The 25,355-nt window shown below is 41.2% G+C and overlaps 1 protein-coding gene across 28 annotated transcripts in view; it reads right to left on the bottom strand.

Moving 5' to 3' along the window:
- Window positions 1-25,355, bottom strand: part of ABI2 (abl interactor 2) — a 78,072-nt gene that overhangs the window by 45,339 nt on the left and 7,378 nt on the right. For 15 of the 28 annotated variants that reach the window (XM_075284309.1, XM_075284301.1, XM_075284308.1 and 12 more), the window contains exons 2-3: window positions 8,676-8,843; window positions 7,218-7,394 (exon numbers count right to left, since the gene is read on the bottom strand). In XM_075284309.1, the coding sequence (XP_075140410.1) occupies window positions 7,218-7,394; window positions 8,676-8,843 (345 nt within the window). Of the gene's footprint in view, window positions 1-4,125; window positions 4,144-7,217; window positions 7,395-8,675; window positions 8,844-25,355 lie in introns of all 28 variants that reach the window. The other 13 variants (XM_075284307.1, XM_075284299.1, XM_075284306.1 and 10 more) reach the window with 1 other exon arrangement.

Here is a 25,355-nt window from a genome sequence, read left to right as displayed (position 1 = left end):
TTTTGAAAGTCCTGCTGCTAGGAGGCTCCTATCTTTTAAGTCAGTCCACTATCTGTTATTTGAAAAAAATGCATCTACTCGCCGGTGTCTCTTCACTGGCTATAGTGAGGTTTGTTTTAGCAGTGCAGATATTTGTGTCTGTGATAGCCGATGAGCAGGGAAAACACATGCAAATACTTCTGCCTCAGCATGGGAATGAGAGGAGAGGGGTGCTTGTGAAAAGATCAGTTTGTGTAGGACCAGGAACTATTTAGTATATATACGTTCCATATACAAAACCTGTCCAGATAGTTATGGCACCAGCATGAAAATATACAATACATAGACAATTGGCTGAGGCTTTGTGTACATCATGTATGGCATGTTCTTGTAAACCTTCATTGTAAAGCGATATTGCCATAAAAAAAAAAAAAAATAAGAGAAAAGGAAATGAAGTGCAAAACAGATTGTCATACAGTTTACTTTACAGGCAATGTTCTCCTGTTACACCTAAGAGACAGCACTGCCATCTTTGCAGCCATATCTTTCTACTTTCTTACTGTCTAAGGCTGAATTCAGACTGGGTTTTTTGGTCCGGAATTTGACACGGAGGCCGCCTCAGATTCCGGACAAAAAAAAGGCTAGCCACGCCTGGATGCCGATGCAGTGCACCGGCATCCAGTTGCGACATTCCGCTCCAGATTAGGCCCAAATGAATGGACCTAGTTAGGAGGGAGGTGTCATAAGGTGGATATCTACAGTTGAAACGGCAGCGGAATCCACCTGAAGATAGGGCATGTCCCTTCTTTATTCCACAAGCGGGAACAAACCGCTCGCGGAAAAAAAGAAATGACTAGCTCCCATTGATTTCAATGGGAGGCGTTTTTTTTTTTTTTGGTCAGGATTTTGATGCGGATTCAGTGTCAAAATCCTGACCGAAGAACCATGTCTAAACTCAGCCTAAGGCTTAGACTGTAAGAAAGATATGGATTAAAAGACGTATACATTTTTTTAAAAAAGTGGTTTTCGGGAACTTAAAATTATAGACCATATATAGGATTAGAGATTTGACTTTAAAATAGCAACAGATCAGCTAATGGAAGGAGCTATTGTGGCTCTGCCTGGTACAGCAGCTCTGCTCCATTATATGAGTTGGACAGTGGGACCAGGTACAATGACTAGAAGCACAGAGCTGTGTATGGATAACTAAAGCACCTTTGTTCAGCCGATCTTAAGCTTGGCCCCCCGACTCTTAAAAAGAGGCCACCAATTCAATGTCACAGACACACTACTGCAAAATTCAAGGCACCACATAAGCCATTGCCTGAAGAAGGGCCTGTTACAGCTGGAAACACTGTTGTGATTAATCAATAACCTTTAAAACATGAGCTATAATAAATGCTCAAAATTTACAAAGGTCATGCAACCATAACTTAAAGGGGTATTCCCATTAATATAATCATATTTATATTTGTAGAGAATTAAAAATTTTAGTAAAAAATTCTGCAGCGTTTTAAAGATTTCTATAAATAAATTAGTGGTGACAGACTGTTGTCTTACTCTGTTGCCAATGTTTACAACCACGAATGCAGAAACTTTCTATGGTCTGGGACTTGTCAGGACCCCTAGCCATGATTTTCTTATAGTAGCTGGGTTATTAGGCAGAGACACTACCTGTATCAGAAGATATCCCGGCCACAACAAGGAAATCATAGCTGAGTTTCTGAGGCAAGGAAAGTACTGCATTGATGGTCATATCCACTGGCAACGGATCAAGACAACAACTTGTGACCACAGAATATTTAGAGAAAATTTTTTAATTACTTATATTGCAAAAATGTTTAACTTTTAATTATCTACAGACGGTTATGTACCCCTTTAAGGCTGTGGTCCACCCCCAGGTGTAACATATCAGTTCAATGTCTCCCAACAACCACTTGAAGCACAGCAGAAACCTTGAAGTGCATGAATACCAGGAGTTATTTTGGGCAGAGAAAAAGATTAAATAAAAAAAAGTCTTAAAGCATGAGGTCATACTAAGCTGTGTTAGGATAAAACCGAATACGATACCAACCACAACATAGTAAGTGATCCAGGAAGGAAATAAGCAGCTCCGTAACATTGAAAATCTAAACACCCCCTTCCCATTGTTAACACTTTTACAGGACAAAAAGAACTGACAAGCTTATTAGCATCCTGAATGATGTCAACACATCGCCTAATGCTTCCTTTTTAGCGTATTCATAAATGGACTCAGACGTAATCACATTGAGGGAGATTTTCTGCTAGTGAATGAAATACGACCAATAAAACCACAGCTGTGCAAATGAAGCCTAACTCTGGAGGAAAGTCATGCTGTCGTGTTCTAAGCAATACATCAGATCTTCTGAGCCTTGTAATAGTGTCAAAAAATTTTGTGCGCAATGTAAAACAGAATCTCATTGACTTCAATGGGTTTGATCTTACGCGCGCTACCCATTGAACTCAATGTGAGGCTTTTCATTAACTATTGCTTTCAATGTGATACGCGCGTGTTTACGTGTCAGAATGATCGGAGTGTTACTCCATGTGAAAGCAGCCTAAGGGTGAATTCACACTACGTAAACGGCAGCTTATTCTGAACGTAAAACAAGTTCAGAAACAGCGGCGTATAAAGCACATCCCAATCATTTCTATGGGAGCCGGCATACGAGCACTCCCCATAGAAATGAATGGGCTGCTTTTTTCAAAAAAGCAGCCCATTCATTTCTATGGTGAGCGCTCGTATGCCGGCTCCCATAGAAATGAATGGGAACTGCCTTATACACCGCTGATTCTGAATGTGTTTTACGTTCAGAATAAGCTGCCGTTTACGTAGTGTGAATTCACCCTTAGGGGGCGTTCACACTACCGTCGGTGTCCAACATGTAGTGTCCGCTCAAAATCTGTCACGGACACTAGGAGCGGACACTAGATGTGTCCGTGACACCTGTCATTCAAATGAATGGGCATCGGGTGCGTTCTTTTGCACTCCGTGCCCGTCCTTTCCTGTCCGCAAGAGAAGATGTCCGACTTCTCAAGCGGACAGAAAAGCCCTGCATGCAGGGTTCCTCTGTCCGCTTGAGAAGTCGGACATCTTCTCTTGCGGACAGGGAAGGATGGGCACGGAGTGCAAAAGAACGCACCCGATGCCCATTAAAGTGAATGACAGGTGTCACGGACACATCTAGTGTCCGCTCCTAGTGTCCGTGACAGATTTTGAGCGGACACTAGGAGCGGACACTACATGTCGGACACCGACGGTAGTGTGAACGCTCCCTAAGGCTTCCAAGCATTATTCAGGCAGAATTTCAGAATAAGAGTAAAATCCATCTACAGAGGATCATTGGTGAAGACGTATTAAACATCTACACCACTTTTGTGGGTTAAAAAAAAAATAAAAAAGTTGCAAGTCTTGGGTTTGCAACTTCTGAAATGCAAATTGAGAAAAAAAAAATGTTACAAATGCTGTTACACTGTCCTCAGCAACAGATTTATCATCATTATGCCAGAAAACTGACATAAATGAAGTAGGAAATCTACACCAGTTATGAGCTGATGCAGATTTCAGTGAAGACACATTGTCTGGTGGAGGTCGGACAACTCCTCAGATTGCTGGCAACCTCCACTAGCACAGGAGATATGAAAATCAGTGGCAAAAAGGTTTTTTTCTCAAATCTCTCGATGTCTTCCTATTTTAAGATTTGTTGTTCAAGGAATCGTCGGTCCTTCAGAAAATACTGAGGAATTTGAGCTGGACATCTGCTTCAGATTCCTCTTTACTTTCCATATCCCAGGTCCCTTCAGCAGAATGCCAAAGCATAGCGTGTTTTTTTTCCTATGTCCTGCACTGAAAACAATGGGAGGTATAATCGAAGCATAAATCTGATGCGGATATTGGGGTGAAAATCCAATCTAAATTCGGTGGACTATTCTGCCATGTGAGCAAGTCATAAGGGTTTTATGTACAGAGTAAATAAACGCTATATATTCAGCTAGTATGGCCACAAAGGAAGATATATTACTTTTTAAAAAGGTTTGTTAAGACATTTAAAAGCCATCCACACCCTTTCATTCACACTATACTAGCTGACCATGGAGTATACAAATTCACCTTAAAAGTCTTACCTTAAATCTGAGCAACCACTTAATGTACAAAGGAAGCAAACAAGAAAAGTAAAGGAAAAAAAGGCAACTGAGGTTTAATGTTGTCATAAAACATGAATAAAACAAAGCAAAACAAGCTATACCAACTGTTAATAAATATGCATTAAAACGTATAAAGCACAAAAATAAAATATTCTTTGGTCTAGGTTCGCTGGTTGAAACATACGTGGTTTAACCCACAAGATATCTAAAGCAAAAAAAAATTAAACATAAAATCTGTATACAACCTGTATGATAAATATATGTGTTCATTCACAGTATGTGTTCAAAGCAGATTTCAGATAAAAAACACAATTCCAGTGCAATGTATGAATAATCTATTAGCTGCAGATCTCCACCATTCTTAATGGATTGCCGTATATACCATACTTTAATATACTTTGTGTGGTAGAAAAAGCAACCTGTGAGATTACTTCTTGCCAGTAAATTGAAGTGTTCCTCCTTACAGCCAGGCTCTATCAACCAGCACAGATCCTAAAGAGGACGTCAGAGCAGGGCACTGGATGAGGGAGTGGATGAAACTGGCACAACATCCCTCAGTCTCATAGTGTATATATTGGTAATTCTTTCCCTGGTATATGTTGATTTCTAATCTGATCTTCTCATTTCTTTTGATTTGTTATCTATATTGTTAAGTGCAAACATAAAAACTTAATAAATAAAGAGGATGTCCGCTCTCCCCATGGGGCGTCCTGCAGCAAAAATGCATTGCAAGAAAAAATTGCGCCGGGACGCATAACGTTTCTTCCCGCAGCGCTTTAGACAAAGTTTGCAGAGGTTTCCTTTGCGGACTGTTACAATTATACCTATGGGGAAACCGCTGGTGTTTCTGTAGGTATAAATTACACGCTGCAATTTCCAAAACCGCACTGGTTTTGGAAATCGCCGCATGTCCACACAGCGGTTTTTACCACAAAGTGGGCATGGAAATCGCTAGAATCCCATTCACTTTACCCTGACTGTAAAATGCCTTGATTTTATGTCCCGTGGGGCCCCATCGCACGTTGTGGAAAAGCAGTCTTTTGTTGTTGCAGAGTTCTCAGGTTGTAGCACGTTATCAGGGACAGGAACAAACTGATGCTCAGAGGATTGCATAGGTTGGATAGAAATGTAGAAAAACTATCAGCTGTGAAGTGTTAGGCCTATAATGGTTTCTATTTAGACTCAGCTGTCTGTGAAAAGAAAGATTTTACATTCAGAGATCAGGCAGTATCCTGCCGACATGAAAGGACCATAAGCCTAATGTTTCTCACCCTGCATAACGTAATCTCAAAACATAATCCTACAAAGATATAATGCCTGTTTAGATTTAATATTCTGTGTACTTATCGTACACAACAAAAATAGTAAAACTGTAGATATATAGATAGATTATATATAGCACTTTGCAGTTCCTATTTACTGAGAACATTATCTGATTTTGAAAAAAGCCAACTCATCATGTTCAAGACGACTTTACCTGGACATTGAAAATTTTCTAAACTCCACAATAAATCCATTGTTCAGGTACATATAAAGTACATATAAAAGTACCAAAGTCCATCACTGACTGGGATTGGATATAAAAGGTAAACCTGTTCTCTCTTTTAAGTGTACCTCTAGTTATCAACAACTTCTCAGAAATTACTAATATAAGTGAAAAGTAAGAAACTTTGTAATATATATCATTGATCGCTTTCTTTCACCCCTTAAAATCTTTTCTTGCTCCTTATCTTCTATCTACAACATTAGATTCCACTGGCTACTTAATTGATTTGTTGCCTCTTATCTGCAAACCTAGTGGTGTTAAAAGAGCACAGAGCAGTAGAGTCTACCAGTAGCAATTATTTGAGTGTCTTTTCTAGCAACTTAACCCAACCGCCCTCCTCTCTTCATAGACCAATATGTAGAAACTAACTGAAAATAAAACTTTAATAAAATACTACAAACATTCCTTATATGAACGCATACTAGTCATTAATGTAAAGTTGTTTATAACGGCAGGTACACTTATAATAAGGCATGTGGTCACTATTAGGGATCTTTCACCCATGTTATCTAATTAAGGTGAATTTCACACAAGTGTAATAAGGGCGTATTTATGCCCCAGTATAAAGGCCCCAAACCTCAGTCTGACTGAGTCTTTATTACCCCACAACTAACAGTACAGTATCACAGATCCATAGAAGGCTGTTAGTTTGCGTGATAAGACTAAGTCAGGCCAGGGATAGCAGCCATAATATTATATACCTGCACAAATGTGCCTGGATTACATTCATGTGAAACTGACCTAATTATTATACACACTGGCTAAGATGTATTACTGTAGTTACAACTAGTCACTGGCATAATGTAGTGCATCTTTGGCAAAATGTGATATCTAGTCTGAGCTTTAAAAAAAAAAAAAAAATTTTGGCCTGTTACACACTTGGGTGTGGATTCTCAGAGAAAAAAAAAAAAAGTATAAAAGTATACTAAAGTGTCACTGTGATAAACTTAGCACATTCTCAAACTACTTGTCTAAGTTTACACTTTCTAACTATTAGCAAATCAGGGGCATTGTGTCATCATATTCTCACTAATGGAAAAACACAAAAATCAGTCAAGAAAAGAATCATTAATATTAAAAAAAAAAAAAAAATCACGTATTCTATTGTATACTGGTGGGGCAATCAATGTTAATAATACATAATATGAGCTCAGAAAATATCAAGAGAGGGGAGATTGAAGTAAATTGTAAGAAAAACTATAATTGTAAGCCACAAAGTCCATACACATCAACAGAAACATCTGTGAAATACAATGGTGCTCATATGTACAGTCATAGATCAGTTATTACTAAACATCTACATTCAGCTAAGGACTTCTGGAGAATGTATCGAAGTCTAACAATAAGGCATCACATCCCATGACAACTAAATTCTTGCAAAGTGTTAAAACCATTGGGCAAAAAGGAAAAATGCAAGTCATATTGAATAAGGAAGGAAGAAAAAAAAAAAAAAAAACATTTCATATTTAATAAAAAGCATATTTAATCACAATTAACTATAGTCTAGGCCAAATGTTGTACATACCTTCACTCCATGTCCAGTGTCATCCAGAATAGTATAGTCAATAGGCTTCCTGATGTAGCGAACAGGTCTCTCCAAATTTGCTGGAGCAATAATTTTGTGCGTTCTGGAAGTGTTTTTGTTAGTTGTTAAGATTCCAATCTCTCTTCTGGCAACTTTTTCCTTGTGGATATCCACTGTCTACAAATTGCAGCAAATTATTGAAACTTTGCATAAGTTTCTTTACGTTCAGAGAACAAAAATGTATCACACGGAAATTAATCCTTAGGATAGATCAAGTAAAGATCTGCAGGGATCCGACACCTGGATTTCCACATTCCCCCTTTAGATCCGCTGTCTGAAGCAGCAGCGCTCACTGACTGTGCAAGTCACATGACGTCACATTCATCTGTTGATTGGCCTGCTCACAGTTCTCATTCAAGGTAATGGGCTAAACTACAATACCAAATACGGGTACTTTGGTTGGTTTTATGTTAAGAGGCCATAGTCTCTTCAAACAGCTGATCATTGGGGGTCCAGGGTGTCAGACAGGAAGGCAGGGTGTAATTCTGTGCTCTCTGACACGGTCTACCGCTGACTGGAGAGCTCTGAATTATGACCCTCCAGCCAGATACCACCTACTTAACAATAGATTGTTTCTGATATGCTACTAGGTAAACAAACTGCACTGATTTCTCGTGAATGGCGGGGGCTACAAAACATATAATCCAACTGCACCAGAATCAGTGGATTGGTACTTAATAGTTACCACCATGTTACAGAGCACATTGCAGTGATGAACATCATCTCTCTTATGTATGCCACTTTTTTAGATTTGAAGAAAAACAATTTTGAAGTATTATGCAAATGAAGCAACTGGTGCACTGGGGGCGGGTCTCCATCTCTGGGAGCCAGGTGAAATTCCCATTCACTTCAAAAATCACCTAGAGGAAAATAAAATTGCGTCTGACTCCCATTGAAATCAATGAATACTGTTTTTAGGCAGAACCTGGAGCCAATTTTGAGGTTGAATTTATACACAGCTTAGCAGGAGAGGGTAGAACCCTGAGTGGCTGAAGGCCCACCCCCATTGCACCAAATGTTACATTTACATTACACTGTAAGGGCGGGTTCACACCTGTGCCCGGTCTCTGCTTTGTGGGTTTCCGTCTTCTGCCGACAGGAGACGGAAACCTGGCAGACAGTGTCCGTCCATGAGTGTTTTGTGGTCTCCGTGGCGAAACTGTTTTTTTTTTTTTAAACCGGACACAAAGTCCTGCATGTCTGAGACTTTGTACCCAGTTCAAAAAAAAAAAAAAAAAATGGTTTCGCCACAGAGACCAGAAAGCGCTCACGGATGGACACTTTGCAAATCCTTTCAAATGACTGGGTTTGAAAACGGATTACCTTGTTGATCAACATTATAATGAAAATTTCTCATTTATCATTTTAGGGGTAAAAAAAAAAAAAAAATGGTCTCACCTGTGATATATGATTGATCGAGGACTCCATCCTCCTGAGTTGAGAAGCCTGAATATCCAGCATCTGGAGGACATTGTTGGCTAAGGTGTTGATGAGATAAGCCACACTAGCTAAGGACTGTGTTGTATAGGCTTTGGTTTCTTCTAGAGCTCTTTGCTTATCTGCAGACTAAACATATACAAACAATAGAAAAGTTACTTGTCAGTTTAGGAAGCTGTTGAGTAACCGTAAATGTTATTGGGCCATATTCACACAAGGTGGTATTTGTATGTTAAACTATTATTCTAAAGAAAAGGTTTAACCCTTTCACACGACTGACATTTCTGGATTTTAGTTTTTGACTCCAGAAATTATTTTTCTCGCTACGGCATTCACTGTATAGAAAAAATATTTTTAGAGCAGGCGTTTTTGGACACAGGGATACTTCATGTGCTTATGTTCCACAGTAATTTTTTAATGTATTCTAGGGAAAGAGGGGTCTAATTTTAGCTTTTTTATTTTTTTATATTTCTTTAACTTTTTTAAAGGGATTCTACCACTAAAACACTTTTTTTTTCTAGTTACCACGTCGGAATAGCCTTTAAAAAGGCCATTCGTCTCTTACCTGTGGAAGTGCTCTCCGCCGCGCCGTTCGTTCAAAATACCGGTTTGTACCGGTATGCTAATGAGTTCTCTCGCAGCGATGGGGGCGTCCCCATCGCAGGAGCAGCGATGGGGGCGTCCCCATTGCAGCTCGAAAACTCACCGCAGCGCCGCCTCTCCGGTCTTCGGTGTCCTCCCCTTGCCTCTTCAGCGTCTGTCGGACGCCTGCGCAGTATGCTCTCTGTTCGGCAAAGATTGCCGAACGTACTGCGCATGCGCGAAAGTGCGGTGCCCGCACTATGGCTGGGACCGCTATTTCGCGCATGCGCAGTTCCTTCGGCAATCTTCGTCGAACAGAGCGTACTGCGCAGGCGTCCGACAGTACGCTGAAGAAGCAAGGGGAGGACACCGAAGACCGGAGAGGCGGCGCTGCGGTGAGTTTTCGAGCTGCAATGGGGACGCCCCCATCGCTGCTCCTACGAAGGGGGCGCCCCCATCGCTGCGAGAGAACTCATTAGCATACCGGTACAAACCGGTATTTTGAACGAACGGCGCGGCGGAGAGCACTTCCACAGGTAAGAGACGAATAGCCTTTTTAAAGGCTATTCCGACGTGGTAACTAGAAAAAAAAGTGTTTTAGTGGTAGAATCCCTTTAAATTAATTTTATTAGCCTCCCCCTAGTGGGCTTGAACCTACAATAGTTTGATTTCAAGTCCCATAGACTGCAATACAACTGTAGTGCATGGACTAATGCAAACAAAACAAAAGATGCCATCTTCATCGTTTGTTTACCTTTGTAAAGGAAGATAAATCGTGAATATCGCTTCCATCATGCGGTTTACATTCGTGTCAATGCAACAGTTTAATGTCCGTTGCTGTCATATTATGACGGAAGACAGCAACAGACATTAACAACGGTAGTGTGAACCCATCCTTAGTCTGATATCTATTGGATCCTTTCAATAACTGGTACTGGTGAAGAACAGAAGTTTCATAAAAGGTCAAAAATGTGATTATACTAGGACATTCAAGCAACAACAACAACAGCCTATACAAATTGCTCTAGTCTCAAAAATGCAGGATTTCCAAAAGCTAAATAAATCATAAAACATTATTAAGTTAAATTAAAAAAAAAAAAAAAAAAAAAAAAACTGAAAACCATACTTTTAATGTAGAGCACAATAAAGGATGTTAAATGAGGGCTTGATACTTTCTATCAAACATGGCGGAGTAAATGTAATGAGGAGCTGCTTCAATAAATTGGAAGATTTACGTAGAATGCAAGGAATAATGGAGCAGATTTATCTACATCAGCTTTCTAGGTGTAAAAACCCATAAAAACATGTTTAGACAAAACCATATTTATTAAGCCTGTATATAAATGTGTTCCCAAGTCCTTTATAACCCACCCAGGCATTGTTTGTAGCCTATGCCACTGCTGCGCATTGCAGTACTTTCTTTCCTCGTCCGTCTAGCAGCGTCACCACATATAAACTGTACTGAAAGATCAGACATATTCCCTAGAAGCCAGTCACACATCCCGAACAACTACAGAAGTTGGAGGATACTATTTCAACTGAATATCTTCAAAAACTGTCAAAAATTGTAACTTCTGCAAAAGGAGCAGGGTTTAGTTATGAATATAAAAATTATTATTATTATTATTATTATTAGAGAAGAGCAAGTAGTATTCGATCGAGTAGGTATGATATTCGAAATACTCGAACTCGGTTGAATACCATGCGATGAGCGCAGTAAAAATTGGATTCCCCTGCCACCTTCCCTGGCGCTTTTTTTTTACAACAATAACTATGCAGGGGAGGTGGGACAGGAACTAGGACAACGTAGGCATTTGAAAAAAAACGTATACAGTCATTGGCTGGCTAAATCAGCAATAGTAATAGTAATAATAATAATAAAAAATAATAATAATAATAATCACAATAATACAGGGATTCGGGCTTGTTAGATGCCCCCAGACATGCTTCCCCTGCTGTCCCAGTTGCATTCCAGAGGTGTCATTGTGGACTTGGTGACTACAATTCGTCAAATGTTGGTTTCTCTGAAACGAGCATGTTTTTCCCACAGACTATAATGGGATTTGATATTCGAATGAATAGTTGAATATTGAGGTCTACTCAAATTGAATTTTCAAATATTTCACTACTCGCTGATCTCTAATTAATTATTATTATTATTATGTTGGTACATTTCCAATATACTGACTGATTTTTGAAAGACTACGTTTTATGGTTCTTACAATCTTTTATGCAGGACTACTTGTAAGAGTTAGCAGGCCAAATTTTCAACTCTGACTCCACTATTTTGTCACATTTTAGTTCTAGCATAAATGGTTGATGTATAATAGTCATAGAAAATTTCCATAGTAAAACATCAACCTCGTGTAAAGAATCAGGATATTTAGAACATAAGATATATTTATTGGAGCACACGGTTTTGTTTTTAAAAATTTAGGTTGTGTTCTACTTTTGGATGTTTTGATGGATCCCTCCATACATTGCAATATATGAGGAATCATTTACATCTGTGTTTGGTAATCCGTTCGAGGAGTCCGCATGGAGACCCCCACCCAAACGGAATACCAAACGCATTGGCAAGCGGTGTGCAATGAAAGCACACGGACCCCATAGACTATAATGGGGTTCATGTGCTGCCCGCACGAATCATGCGGACATGAAAGTAGATCGCAAAGTACTTTCTCGTCTACATGTTCTGTGCAGACACCACATGGAGAGCACACGGACCTCATTATAGTCTATGGGGTCCGTGTGATTTCATTGCACACGGCTTGTCATGCGGACTCCCCAAACAGATTAACAAAACACAGTGAACGAGAGGGAACTCTGACTAGATTTTACCATTCTAAAGCCAGCCCTTCTAAACTGAATTGACATGTTAAGTCCAGTTCAGCTGTGCTGCAATCCATCCATCTGAAACACGGACAGATTTTACCTGCTCAATCTTGACCACTGAGAGAAGGTGACAGGCAGAATGCTGGAATCCAGATATATCAGCCCAAGGTTTCTGACCTATGTGTGGTCCAAGGTGGGTCTGGAGTAGGCCTCAGCCCAGTTGTGGGTCATAGGCTCATTACTGGCCCATAAAAGGCTGATGAGCCTGCACTTTAGGGCAGATCCAGGGCATCTGGGTCTGTCCTGATTCTCTGAATCCAGTGAGACTACATCGTGCTAATTTGTTTGGTCGTGTGGCTGATAGTAAGCCACACATATAGTTAGCTTATTATTACTGTTTAGATAGGGGACGTTCACACTACCGTTTGATTCCGATTGCAGTGTCTATGGCTATTGTGTATTACAAGATTTTAGCAACGGACACTAGCTGGTGCGTCTGAAATGTCCACTAATTTCAACAAGATGTGGGGAGACACTATTTCAGTCCATATATTGGAGGGCACAGACTTTGAAACAATCATCCATAAGTTGGCCAGTTCGTCTCCTCTGCAAACAAATGGACTAACTACATGGATGAAAAATCTTTCATTAGTTGCAGATTCAACATGTAAGATTTTTTATTAGTTCACATGATCATCGCCAAAGGACTCATTCACACGACAGGGTTCATAGGTCATATGCTATAAATCTAGCATTACCCGTGACTTCATCTGCAGCACCACCACCCCCTCCCTGCAGCGTGGCCTTGGGGCCCCCCATTGCCCTGCGGCAGCTGTGACCCCGTCTTCCCCTTTCCCTCCCACCCAGGACGGCCCCCGTTTCGGCGTGATTGTGGAACAAGCATCCAAACTTAAAGGATATCTTGCTATTTTGTGGGCAGAGTTCATGTATCCCTCAATAGACAAGTCTATGAGGGATCTGTGAAATCGGATTAGTCTTGGGTGTGTACTAGACCGTGAAAACAGTGAATGTAGCCTAAAGGAAAGAATTGAGGGATAACCATTTTCTTATTGTCATTCTTAATTTTAAGGGGTGTTCCATCAATACAAACAGAAATAAGTAAACTTTGCAAATAATTTTTTCTTTTATCATATATTTCTTTGCAGATTAAGTGGGTGTAATAGCATGCATGGTATTGAAAATGAATTTTAGTATGACCAAGTTGATCATACAGAAACGCAGATGCCCATGCTGGACTACCTCTAAGGGCTGGTTCACATCTGCGCCCGGTCTCCGTTCATGCAGGTTTCCGTTTCCTGCACAAAACAGAGCAGGAGACGGAAAGCTGCAGGACTCTTTCAAACCCATTCATTTGAATGGGTTTGAAAGGTGTCCAGCCGTGAGCGCCGGTGAGCGTTTTATGCGCTCCGCGGTGAAACAGGTTTTTTTTTTTTTAAAAAAACTGACACAGAGTCGGACATGCAGTACTCTGTGACCGGTTTTTTTTAAAAAAAAAACGGTTTTGCAGCGGAGAGCATAAAACGTTTACCGGCGCTCACAGCCGGACCCGGTCTGACAGCTTTCCGTCTTCTGCATGCAGAAGACTGAAAGCTCAGAACGGAGTCCGGGCGCTAGTGTGAACCGAGCGTAAGGGAAAGTTTATGTTGAGTTTTTTGGACCGGATTTTGATGCGGATTTTAACTTGAAAATGTATATTCAGTTTACTTTTTTTGCCATTTGTATTGATAGCACAACCAACTCCTTTAACATTTTAGGTATTTAGTACAAGAAAGAAAAAAAAAAATGAAGAGGGAGTGTAACTGGGTAGAGTGCCTGAAAAACTACCGTATATACTCGAGCATAAGCCGAGTTTTTCAGCACAATTTATGTGCTGAAAAAGCCCCCCTCGGCTTATACTCGAGTCAATAAGTTTTCCCAGTTTTTTGTGGTATAGTTAGGGGCCTCAGCTTATATTCAGGTTGGCTTATACTCGAGTATATATGGTAATACTACCAGGCTTTGATAATCCTCCCTATGATTAATAATATTTAAGATTTTATATGTTTACTTACTGTAATGAATACATTCCTATAAAGTTCTTACCTGCATTTCTCCAGGTCTGACATTTGAGCCCAGTTAGACACACTAATGAGTTTTTCTAAGTTATTTATGGGCAGCAGAAAGCTGACTGACTTCTAACCTACTATAATAACTGACTTTCACTTTTAGAAACCTGCTACCAATAACATCAAAATAACTCAAAATTAGATAAATCGTATAGAAAAGCTACAAAAGATACGGCGTTGGCGATTTGTCTCTCCAGGTCCTTTTGCCATCCCCATCTTTCATTATTGAAGCAGGTTAAACATCTGTTCCCTGTTGCTCAACCTTATACTGTACGGTTTAGTTGCAGAAAATATGAGATTGCTAAATCTCCAGAAAATGGACTGTATGATACAGGATGCACGAGTGACAGTGATCCTATTGATTCCAATCTATTGTCAGGAATAGCTTTCATTGAGCCACACACACTCATGAAGGCGATAGCAAGCAAGACAAGGTCAGTGATTCCCTTAGGGAGTGAAGAGACATTCACAGAACAATACTGTGAAACATTCATGTTTCCAATACCCTTTCAAATCATAGAAGCCCTAAATTCAGAGGCTAAAATCCTTAAAAGCTTTTCACCAAAATGGAATCATGGCACAAACATTGGCTCTCATTACTGCAGGTACTACTCCAGAGACCCAGATAAAGCCTGAACTGGCATCTGGTATTGCACCATCACTTTTCTGCATAGAATATAATGAAGTATACCAGCTGGAGTGTGACCACTACTTTTCTGAGCCAAGAGTCCAACTTGCCCAGGATCAGTAGGTCCACTCTGCTCCCCTTATCAGCAAACACTTACAGCCCCACAACCAGGGTATGCCAAACTGTATTCTGACTATTTTTTGATGGACCAACTCTGACTCGCTCACAAATTGTTGACCGCCGTGGTCATGGAGAAGTAGAAAGCCTCTCTAATTCATTAAATAAAAACTAGGATAGAATTCTGATTAAAATATATAAAACTATGAATTACATTATACAATATCAGTTATTGCATAGTAATTAAAAATCCTCATTTAATATTAAAGTCTCTTTACAGAGATCAGCAGTGATCGCACGGGTCACTGATATTAGGATATGTGAAAAACTGAATACCATACGATATGACAGTAGAGCAAGTCAGTAAGTTTTGGAATGGCTGACCATCTTCCTCTTATACAGCTAATGTGGGGTTAAGTGTTATCCATTTCGATATAGGAACAGGCTTAACTTCAGCCCTGTGGATTATACTTATTATGTCACATTTACTCTGGGAACGATTGCCATGTACCTTCCTGGATCTTATAATTATTGTCTCAGCAATTTCTGTTGGAATTACATGTATTACCATGCTCTGGTTAGCTTGGAGTTCTCAATAGATTTATACCTTTGATGCTAAATATAAGGTCATTGTTTTGCATCAGTGTTTGTAAGCTCAAACCAGGAGTGGACACCACACAGAAAACATCAAAGCAGTTATGTGTGAATAAGGCTTTATTCACAAGTAAGATGTTCCATCCATACTTTTTACGGACAGAATACAGACACAGTGATTCCAATGTAATCATTCACGAGTCCGTAAAAATAAAAAAACAGATGTGTTCTATGTTAGTCTCGTGTACTGATCAGGTATGGCCATTAAGGCCTCCTGCACACGACTGTGTACAGGTTAGTAAAAATGTCACGGGTGACACCCCGACCTGCGCATTATCTGTAGTTTTCACTGACCCACACATTTAAATGAATGGGCAGAGCCGCAAACACAGACAGATTTAGGACCTGCTCCATATTTTGTGGATCTTTACTATAGCCTGGAGACACAGCTGCAAAAACTACAGCTGTGTGTATGGGCCCAAAGAAGTTATTGGGTTCTGTACTTTATATGCAATTGTGAATAAAAACTACAGATGCGTGCATGTAGCCTTAAGTCTATGGGTCAATGGAAGAACAAAAAAATAATAATTACTTTTTTTTCTAAAATTGGTTGAACCACTGAAACAAGTCCAGAAAACCATTATGTCTGTGTGCTCCCATAGAAAAAGGATGCATTAATGGGGCTTTAGTTTTGGTGAACATGTTCAATGAAAAACTGTAAAAAATTGTAGAAAATTGTAAATTAAATCTTAATAACATGAATCTATAATGACTATAAACATTCGATCCCATGAGCTTGTAATATAAGTAACAGGTTGGTTATATTATGATAATATGGTCAGCTTTAAGAACTAAAAGCAGTGACTGGTGCACTCATGTAGCAGCTCATAGAGGCGGTGGTGTGACCGTCATCCGTGAGTCACTGCACTGCAGAGTTATAAGGCTTAGGTAAATTGGTAGTTTGGTTGATTCACAAAAGGTTTTAATAATTAAGACTCCAATTACAAAAAACACTTCTGTAATCTACTAACAGTAAAGACCTCGCCGCACGCTGCCGTGCATTTTTCACTCAAGCGCCCTCTTATTGGTCTGGAGCCTATTTCTCCATAGCCAGCCATGGGTTTATTTTATTGGAGAACACAGATTATGTACGTATCAGACACATTCACAGGTACCAAAAACACCAGCAGACTTCCCACCTGATATAGATACATTGTCTTCTCCAACTAGCACCTTCAAGCAGTCAGTATGATCCCAGTAGCAATTTCTGGTATTAGTTCCTAAATGATCACGGGTGGAGGGTGGCTCAGCATCATGTGAATAGAAGTCAGGGCACAATAGGGCTGCACAGGCAGACTGCTTCCTAACTCTGGGTATCAGACCCCCGGCCAGTCTCCTATTGAGGACCCATCTAAGATTAGGCCATCATTATGAAGCACTTCGCAACCCTTTAAGTTAGGTTCATCTCCTGCCCTCCATGTGCCAGAATGTCTTTTAGTTCTGCAGCATAGATGCTAGAAAGCTGCAAAAAAAATCTACCGTATTTTTCGGACTATAAGACGCACCTAGGTTTTAGAGGAGGAAAATAGGGGGAAAAAAATTTGAAGCAAAAACTGGTAAAATATTTAATATATGGGAGTTGTAGTTTTGCAACAGCTGCAAGGCCACATTGACAGGTGACCCTGCAGCTGTACGGGGATGCATAGAGTGTTTTTTTTTGCGGGTCCAGAAGTACTTTTTAGTTATACCATTTTGGGGAATATCTATTTCTTAGATCACCTTTTATTGAAAAAAAAACCGGTGGTTTATGATATATGATTTTCTACTTTTATATATATATATTCTAGGGACAGGAGGTGATTTAGAACTTTTATTTATTTCATATTTTTATTATATATTTTTTTTACTATTTTATTCCCCCCCCCCCCCCCCCCGGGGCTTGAACATGCGGTCACTTGATTGCAAGTCCCATAGACGGCAATACAACTGTATTGCCGTCTATGGGACATTCTGTCTATTAGTATTACGGCTGGTCATAGACCCAGCCGCAATACTAATATAGCAGTGACAGGCCTGGGAGCCTCATTAGGCTCCCGGCTGTCACCCGAACAGGTCGGCTCCTGCGATATCGTCGCGCAGGAGCCGGCCTGCAACTTTACAGGTACGGGGCCGGTGGGGACCGGCCCTGGGGGAGAAGGCCACCGATACTGACCCGGCATCCGCTGTACTAGAGAGGTGGATGCCGGGGAGGGATAGACGCCGGGGCCTGAGACATCGCTGCCCTGCCCTGCATGAAGCCAGCGGCGGGGGGACGGAGGAGTGGAATAGCAGCATCACTCCTCCCGCTGCTGGCTTCATGCAGGGCAGAGGAGCGCAGCGATGTCGCAGGCCCCGGGACCTGTAATGGCGTCTATCCCTTGCCGGCTTCCGCCTCTCTATTACAGCGGATGCCAGGCGCCACATTCAGACTATAAGACGCACCCTTCTTTTCCCCCCAAATTTGGGGGAAAAAAAGTGCGTCTTATAGTCTGAAAAATACGGTAAATTTTTTTTGGCACAGAAATGGGTTGGGACAAAAGTTTGGTTTGTGCAAGAAAACTGTCATGAAGTAGATAAATTCCCCTAAAAGGTATGAGAACGTTGCTCAACTTTCCATCATATAAAAAATAAATAAATTAAAAAAAAAAAAAAAAAGTTTATATGGAAGCCGTAATACCCCTTTAAATTATATTACATTTATGTATAAAAAAGAATTTCTGTTAAAACCTTACACTAACTATTCCCATTTGGCAACAATAAAGTCAGTGCAAACCAGCGTTTTGATTTCTATTGCTAAAGAATATTCCAGACAGGTAGCCCAAAATCAATGTTCAGCAAGTTCTATTACTAGAGAGACAAGAAGGCTTTTCTTTCTGTATTGCTCGCTGAAAGCCCCGCACAATAGACCTTTTCAGTGGCAGATTATTCACCAGCTGTCATTGGTACCATCCCTAAACTGTTTCCAACATCAGTGAGGCCTAAAATACAGAAAAAAAAGCAAGGTAGAAAGAAAAGGTAGGTTTGTTATCCCAATGTTTGTGCTGGTTCTACCAGGAACGTCCCCATACAACAATACAAACCGGATCATTAGAAGCGCAGATACATATCAGTCCTGCAAAGTGATAAAAGGACCCGGCACTTCTCCAGACATACCAATTTTAGTAGAAATCACATTTCCTATAAAATAGCAATTCTGAAGTTTTTTGTTTTTGTGTTTTTTTTTATTACTATTCTGTGTTTTGCTATTCCTTTGTTATTCGTAATAATAAATTGACATGTGGGTGTTACCAGGTTTAACCTGTGAACAACAGAAGATTACGGTACATCTATACCGCTGCCTATAAGGGCAACACTTCAATCTGACAAGTATATAGGGGTCATATGCAACCACTTAACACAGAGGAATATCTTCTGGATGGCTGCTGGGGAGAATATTTAGATAAAAAAGGTTAGATTTGCAGACCTGGGTGTATATGACTGCACACAGCTCCATTTACAAAACCCACGATGTACCAGATATCGCACCACTAGCCTTACTAGACCCTCAACTTAACCCCCTGAGGTTTCCAATCTAATAGGTCATTGCTGGCAGAGATAGCTGAAAGGTCCACCAGGATTCCTCAGTCTAAAAAGTAGTCACATCCATAATTGGAATTTACCACCAAATAGGTTAATGGCTAGAGCAAAATTTGTAGGTATCCACCAAATGGAAGGCGAATGATCCTCACTACTGTGCACCTGGTCCTTATTCACATTAGAAAGCAGGTCAATAATGTGGTCCCAGCAACTGGACCTCCAGACTGGACTAGCCTGCTATTGTAGTCGAGGGGAGAGCTTTAGGAAATGTGGATGGAAAAGTGAAGAACCTGTCTTTAACCAACAATGAGATCCCACCCTATATTTTGTTGATATTTACTCATATTTTATATAGGATCTTTACAAGATGAAAGGTATAATCTTACTAACTGACTTCAATAGTCTATCGCCCCAAATATATCAAAAGTCTTTGGTAGGAAACATCAAATAGGATTTCATGAGAATCAACGAAAAATTGGGGCCGGCCTGATACAATGATCGGCCTGAAGAACAGCGCTCACCCAGAAGATGGCAGAAATTTCTTTAATAACAAATGGAACAGCACAACGCGTTTCGGACATATGGTAGTCCTTCCTCAAGTGCAGTGTTACTGGCCTGGATGGCTCCAAACATGGGCAGCTGCTGCCCTCCACCTTATTCTACATACCCTGGACTTGCTTGCTCACAAGGTTATTTGGGTTGTTGTGACCTCCTCACAACCCACCCAGGTGAGCAAGCACTTGTCTTTACATTTAAACCACATTTTCTTCCAGTTGTAATACACGAGGATCGGCTCGGTGTTTGTTTTTTGCCTTCATGAGAATCAGACTGCTTAATAGTTGCATGTCAAAAAAAAAAAAAAAGGTCACGCAGCCCTGCACTTCCAGCCTGCTGCCTGTGTCTCTGCCGAGCTGTTCCATTACATTACATTAAGGCTCCGATATACATGGTAAGGTGTATAACAGCTCTGCTAGTGAATAGCTGTAAAACTCAGAAGATAATTTTTATGTGCTATTGGGGGCACCAGGACACTGAATTCAGCCCATGGCCAAGAGCAATGAGGATCATACATGGGATAATTGACCTTTCTTTATGTTAACATGCCCCCAAACAGACATTTCTAGATCTTGTTTCCTGGGGATGGAAACCCCTTAAAAAGTAAATAAATTAAAAAAAAAAAAAAAAAAATCACAGGGACCGTAGACTTCACCATTACCTATCCTTCCCTTGTATTGAATTTGCAGTACATTTCCCAGCTGATATACAGTGTACAGAGTTGTGCAATACAGGAGGTCAGACTCCTGCTAATATTTATGACCAGTACATGAGATGGCGTTATAACAGAAAATAAGCAGCGAGCCTCAACTACCAGATGAGATTAGGTATATGCCAGTCAGAAGACAGGTGAGGAGGGTGGCAGATCGCAATAGTAGGCTGACCTTCATTTGCCTATTGACAAAAGCAGAGATATCTTGGCAATGGAGACAGCAACTCACAAGGAGAAAACATTGTGATTCAGGTGTATGGGCAAATGCAATAGGACACCATTTTATTCTTAGTAGGACCCCTTTAAAGTGCTGTTTGATGTGAACTAATAAGGGTAAACAGCAGACAAACTAAAAGTTCTATAACTTTGGTAACATTGTAAGTCTGCATCTAGCTGGGTCCCATAGAGGAGTGATCCCCAACTTTTTATGCACCGAGGACAACTTTCATGTAAGCTAATTTTCCAGTGGCCCGGCAATTGGGTTTCGGTGCTTGGACAGCTCATAAGAAAACCCATTAAAGTGTATATTAATGACTACATTTATACATGTCCCCTTAGTAGCATGCAGAGGTCCCCAAGTAATCCATAGACTGCAACGGGTCCACGGCCCGGTCTCTTTCATAGAGGGAAGCACCAAACAACTGTTTACAGACTTCTCAGGTGGGCAGTACCAAAACAACAGGTTTATGCTTCAGGCGACAGACCTAGTCTTCTCAGTTCACTACAATGACTGCAATGGTTAATCTTTCAAGACACAGTTACACATCGACTACATGGGCAAGTTGAAAGTTCCCTCTTCCATATTTCCTCCTCATGAAAAATCTGTTTATAATCTCTTTCAAAGTGAAATGTTTCACCAACTTTTCTCCCCATCAGGGAAATGAAACTTTTGAAGGAAAAAAAAAAAACCTTGTAATTCTGCTTTAGCGGCAGTTTTCAGACAGATTCTGCGATGATGGATCCACTTTCAACTCTCTGTTCTAATTATAAATTCACTGATCTCGGCAATATTTCACAGTCAGATACACAGGCTTCTAAAAGCCAAAAGTGAGAAGAAACTGAGCATTTCTTACCTTCTCACAATTTATACCGGCAAGGGACTAAATCTTTAATAGAATCTCTTATATAGGAACATCTGACAAATACTTAAGTGGTTATCTCTGAAAATATCAGTAGTGTAACCTTTATTTATGTAAGGTCAATGTACAGATATGTATGGAAAGGACAGTAATAAAAATAAAATGTAATTCACAATTTACATTCTTGCATAATTATTGACAGCAGACAATAAAAGGGGTATTCCATTGTCTAACTGCTAGGACCCCCACAGAGCACGTGAACTGGAGTCCTGAGTGTTCCCATATAAATGGGGAGGTAGGTTAAGCATCTATGTAACCCCTCCATTCAAGTTTACACGATTGCAAGGGGCAGTCTATAACAGGGCATTCATATGCGACAAAACAGGTCACCCATTTTTGTCATTGTGGGGACCCCAGCTGTCACCCCTCAGATCAGGAAATAACCTGTATCTACAGAATTTACAAAACACTACTTTCTGTAGTCATTCTGATGATACACATACAGTGAAGGAAATTATTATTTGATCCCTTGCTGATTTTGTAGGTTTGCCCACTGACAAAGTCATGAACAGCCTATAAATTTAAGGGTAGGTTAATTTTAACAGTGAGAGATAGAATATCAAAAATAAAATACAGAAAAATCACATTATATAAACTTTGTAAATTTATTTACATTTTGCTTAGAGAAATAAGTATTTGATCCCTTTCTAACCAGTAATAGTTGTGGCTCCTACAGACTGGTTAGACGCTCCTGTCTTATATTGTCACCTGTATAAAAGACCCCTGTCCACAGACTCAATGAATCAGTCAGACTCTAACGCTGGGTTCACACCTGCGTCTGGGGTCTCCGTTCTGTGGTTTCTGTCTTCTGCATGCCAGAAGACGGAAACCACAGACCGGGTCCGGCCGTGCGCGGCGGTGAGCGTTTTGCGCTCTCCGCCGCGAAACCGGATTTTTTTATCCGGACACAGAGTACTGAATGTCCGACTCTGTGTCCGGATTATAAAACCCGGTTTCGCGGCGGAGAGCGCAAAACGCTCACTGCCGCGCACGGCCGGACAGCTTTCTCACCCATTCAAATGAATGGGTGAGAAAGTCTCCGGCAGGCTTCCGTCTCCTGCATCTGTTTTATGCAGGAAACGGAAACCTGCAATAAGGACCGACGACGCAGATGTGAACGAGCCCTAACCTCTACAACATGGGCAAGACCAAAGAGCTTTCTAAGGATGTCAGGGACAAGATCATAGACCTGCACAAAACCATAAGAAAGACACTGGGTGAGAAGGAGACAAGTGTTGATGCAATAGTAAGAATATGGGAGAAATACAAAAAGACTGCCAATCGACATCGATCTGCAGCTCCATGCTAAATCTCACCTCGTGGGGTATCCTTGATCATGAGGAAGGTGAAAGATCAGCCTAAAACTACACGGGGGAAACTTGTTAATGATCTCAAGGACGCTGGGACGACAGTCACCAAGAGAACCATTGGTAACACGTTACGCCATAATGGATTAAAATCCTGCAGTGCCCGCAATGTCCCCCTGCTCAAGAAGACACATGTGCAGGCCCGTCAGCGACTGGGAGAAGGTGCTGTGGTCAGATGAGACAAAAATTTAGCTCTTTGGCATTAACTCAACTCTCGATGTGTTTTGGGGGGGGGGGGGGCGGAAAGAGAAATGCTGCCTATGATCCAAAGAACACCATCCCTCTGTCAAGCTTAGGGGTGGAAATATTATGTTTTGGGGGAGTTTCTCTGCTAAGGGCACAGGATTACTTCACTGAATCCATGGGAGAATGGATGGAGCCATGTACCATGAAATCCTGAGTGATAACCTCCTTCCCTCCGCCAGGACATTAAAAATGGGTCGTGGGTCTTCCAGCAGAACAATGACCAAAAACATACAGCCAAGGCAACAAAGGAGCAGCTCAAAAACAAGCACATTAAGGTCATGCAGTGGCCTAACCAGTCTCCAGACCTTAATCCCATAGAAAAGTTATGGAGGGAGCTGAAGCTCCAGTTGTCAAGTGACAGCCTCAAAATCTTTATGATTTAGAGATGATCTGCAAAGAGGAGTGGACCAAAATTCCTCCTGACATGTGCGAAAACCTCATCATCAAGTACAAAACCGTCTGACTGCTGTGCGCGCCAACAAGGGTTTTGCCACCAAGTATTAAGTCTTGTTTGCCAGAGGGATCAAATACTTTATTTCTCTCTGCAAAATGCAAATACATTTATACAATGTGATTTTTCTGGATTTTATTTTTGATATTCTCTCACTGTTAAAATTAACCTACCCTTAAAATTATAGACTGTTCATGTCTTTGTCAGTGGGCAAACTTACAAAATCAGCAAGGGATCAAATACTTATTTCCTTCACTGTAGCAGAAGGTCACAAAATCTGAAACATCACTCATATCCAGAATACACAGGCCAGTGACAACCTTAATAGCACTGGTTAAGACTAGAGATGAGCGAACACTAAAATGTTCGAGGTTCGAAATTCGATTCGAACAGCCGCTCACTGTTCGAGTGTTCGAATGGGTTTCGAACCCCATTATAGTCTATGGGGAACATAAACTCGTTAAGGGGGAAACCCAAATTCGTGTCTGGAGGGTCACCAAGTCCACTATGACACCCCAGGAAATGATACCAACACCCTGGAATGACACTGGGACAGCAGCGGAAGCATGTCTGGGGGCATAAAAGTCACTTTATTTCATGGAAATCCCTGTCAGTTTGCGATTTTCGCAAGCTAACTTTTCCCCATAGAAATGCATTGGCCAGTGCTGATTGGCCAGAGTACGGAACTCGACCAATCAGCGCTGGCTCTGCTGGAGGAGGCGGAGTCTAAGATAGCTCCACACCAGTCTCCATTCAGGTCCGACCTTAGACTCCGCCTCCTCCGGCAGAGCCAGCGCTGATTGGCCGAAGGCTGGCCAATGCATTCCTATGCGAATGCAGACTTAGCAGTGCTGAGTCAGTTTTGCTCAACTACACATCTGATGCACACTCGGCACTGCTACATCAGATGTAGCAATCTGATGTAGCAGAGCCGAGGGTGCACTAGAACCCCTGTGCAAACTCAGTTCACGCTAATAGAATGCATTGGCCAGCGCTGATTGGCCAATGCATTCTATTAGCCCGATGAAGTAGAGCTGAATGTGTGTGCTAAGCACACACATTCAGCACTGCTTCATCAAGCCAATACAATGCATTAGCCAGTGCTGATTGGCCAGAGTACGGAATTCGGCCAATCAGCGCTGGCTCTGCTGGAGGAGGCGGAGTCTAAGATCGCTCCACACCAGTCTCCATTCAGGTCCGACCTTAGACTCCGCCTCCTCCGGCAGAGCCAGCGCTGATTGGCCGAAGGCTGGCCAATGCATTCCTATGCGAATGCAGACTTAGCAGTGCTGAGTCAGTTTTGCTCAACTACACATCTGATGCACACTCGGCACTGCTACATCAGATGTAGCAATCTGATGTAGCAGAGCCGAGGGTGCACTAGAACCCCTGTGCAAACTCAGTTCACGCTAATAGAATGCATTGGCCAGCGCTGATTGGCCAATGCATTCTATTAGCCCGATGAAGTAGAGCTGAATGTGTGTGCTAAGCACACACATTCAGCACTGCTTCATCAAGCCAATACAATGCATTAGCCAGTGCTGATTGGCCAGAGTACGGAATTCGGCCAATCAGCGCTGGCCAATGCATTCTATTAGCCCGATGAAGTAGAGCTGAATGTGTGTGCTAAGCACACACATTCAGCACTGCTTCATCAAGCCAATACAATGCATT

Source organism: Leptodactylus fuscus, chromosome 8 (genome assembly GCF_031893055.1).
Source record: "Leptodactylus fuscus isolate aLepFus1 chromosome 8, aLepFus1.hap2, whole genome shotgun sequence".
NCBI classification, from domain to species: Eukaryota; Metazoa; Chordata; class Amphibia; order Anura; family Leptodactylidae; genus Leptodactylus; species Leptodactylus fuscus.
Note: the sequence above shows the minus strand (reverse complement) of the source record. Positions and strands in the feature narration are given on the sequence as shown.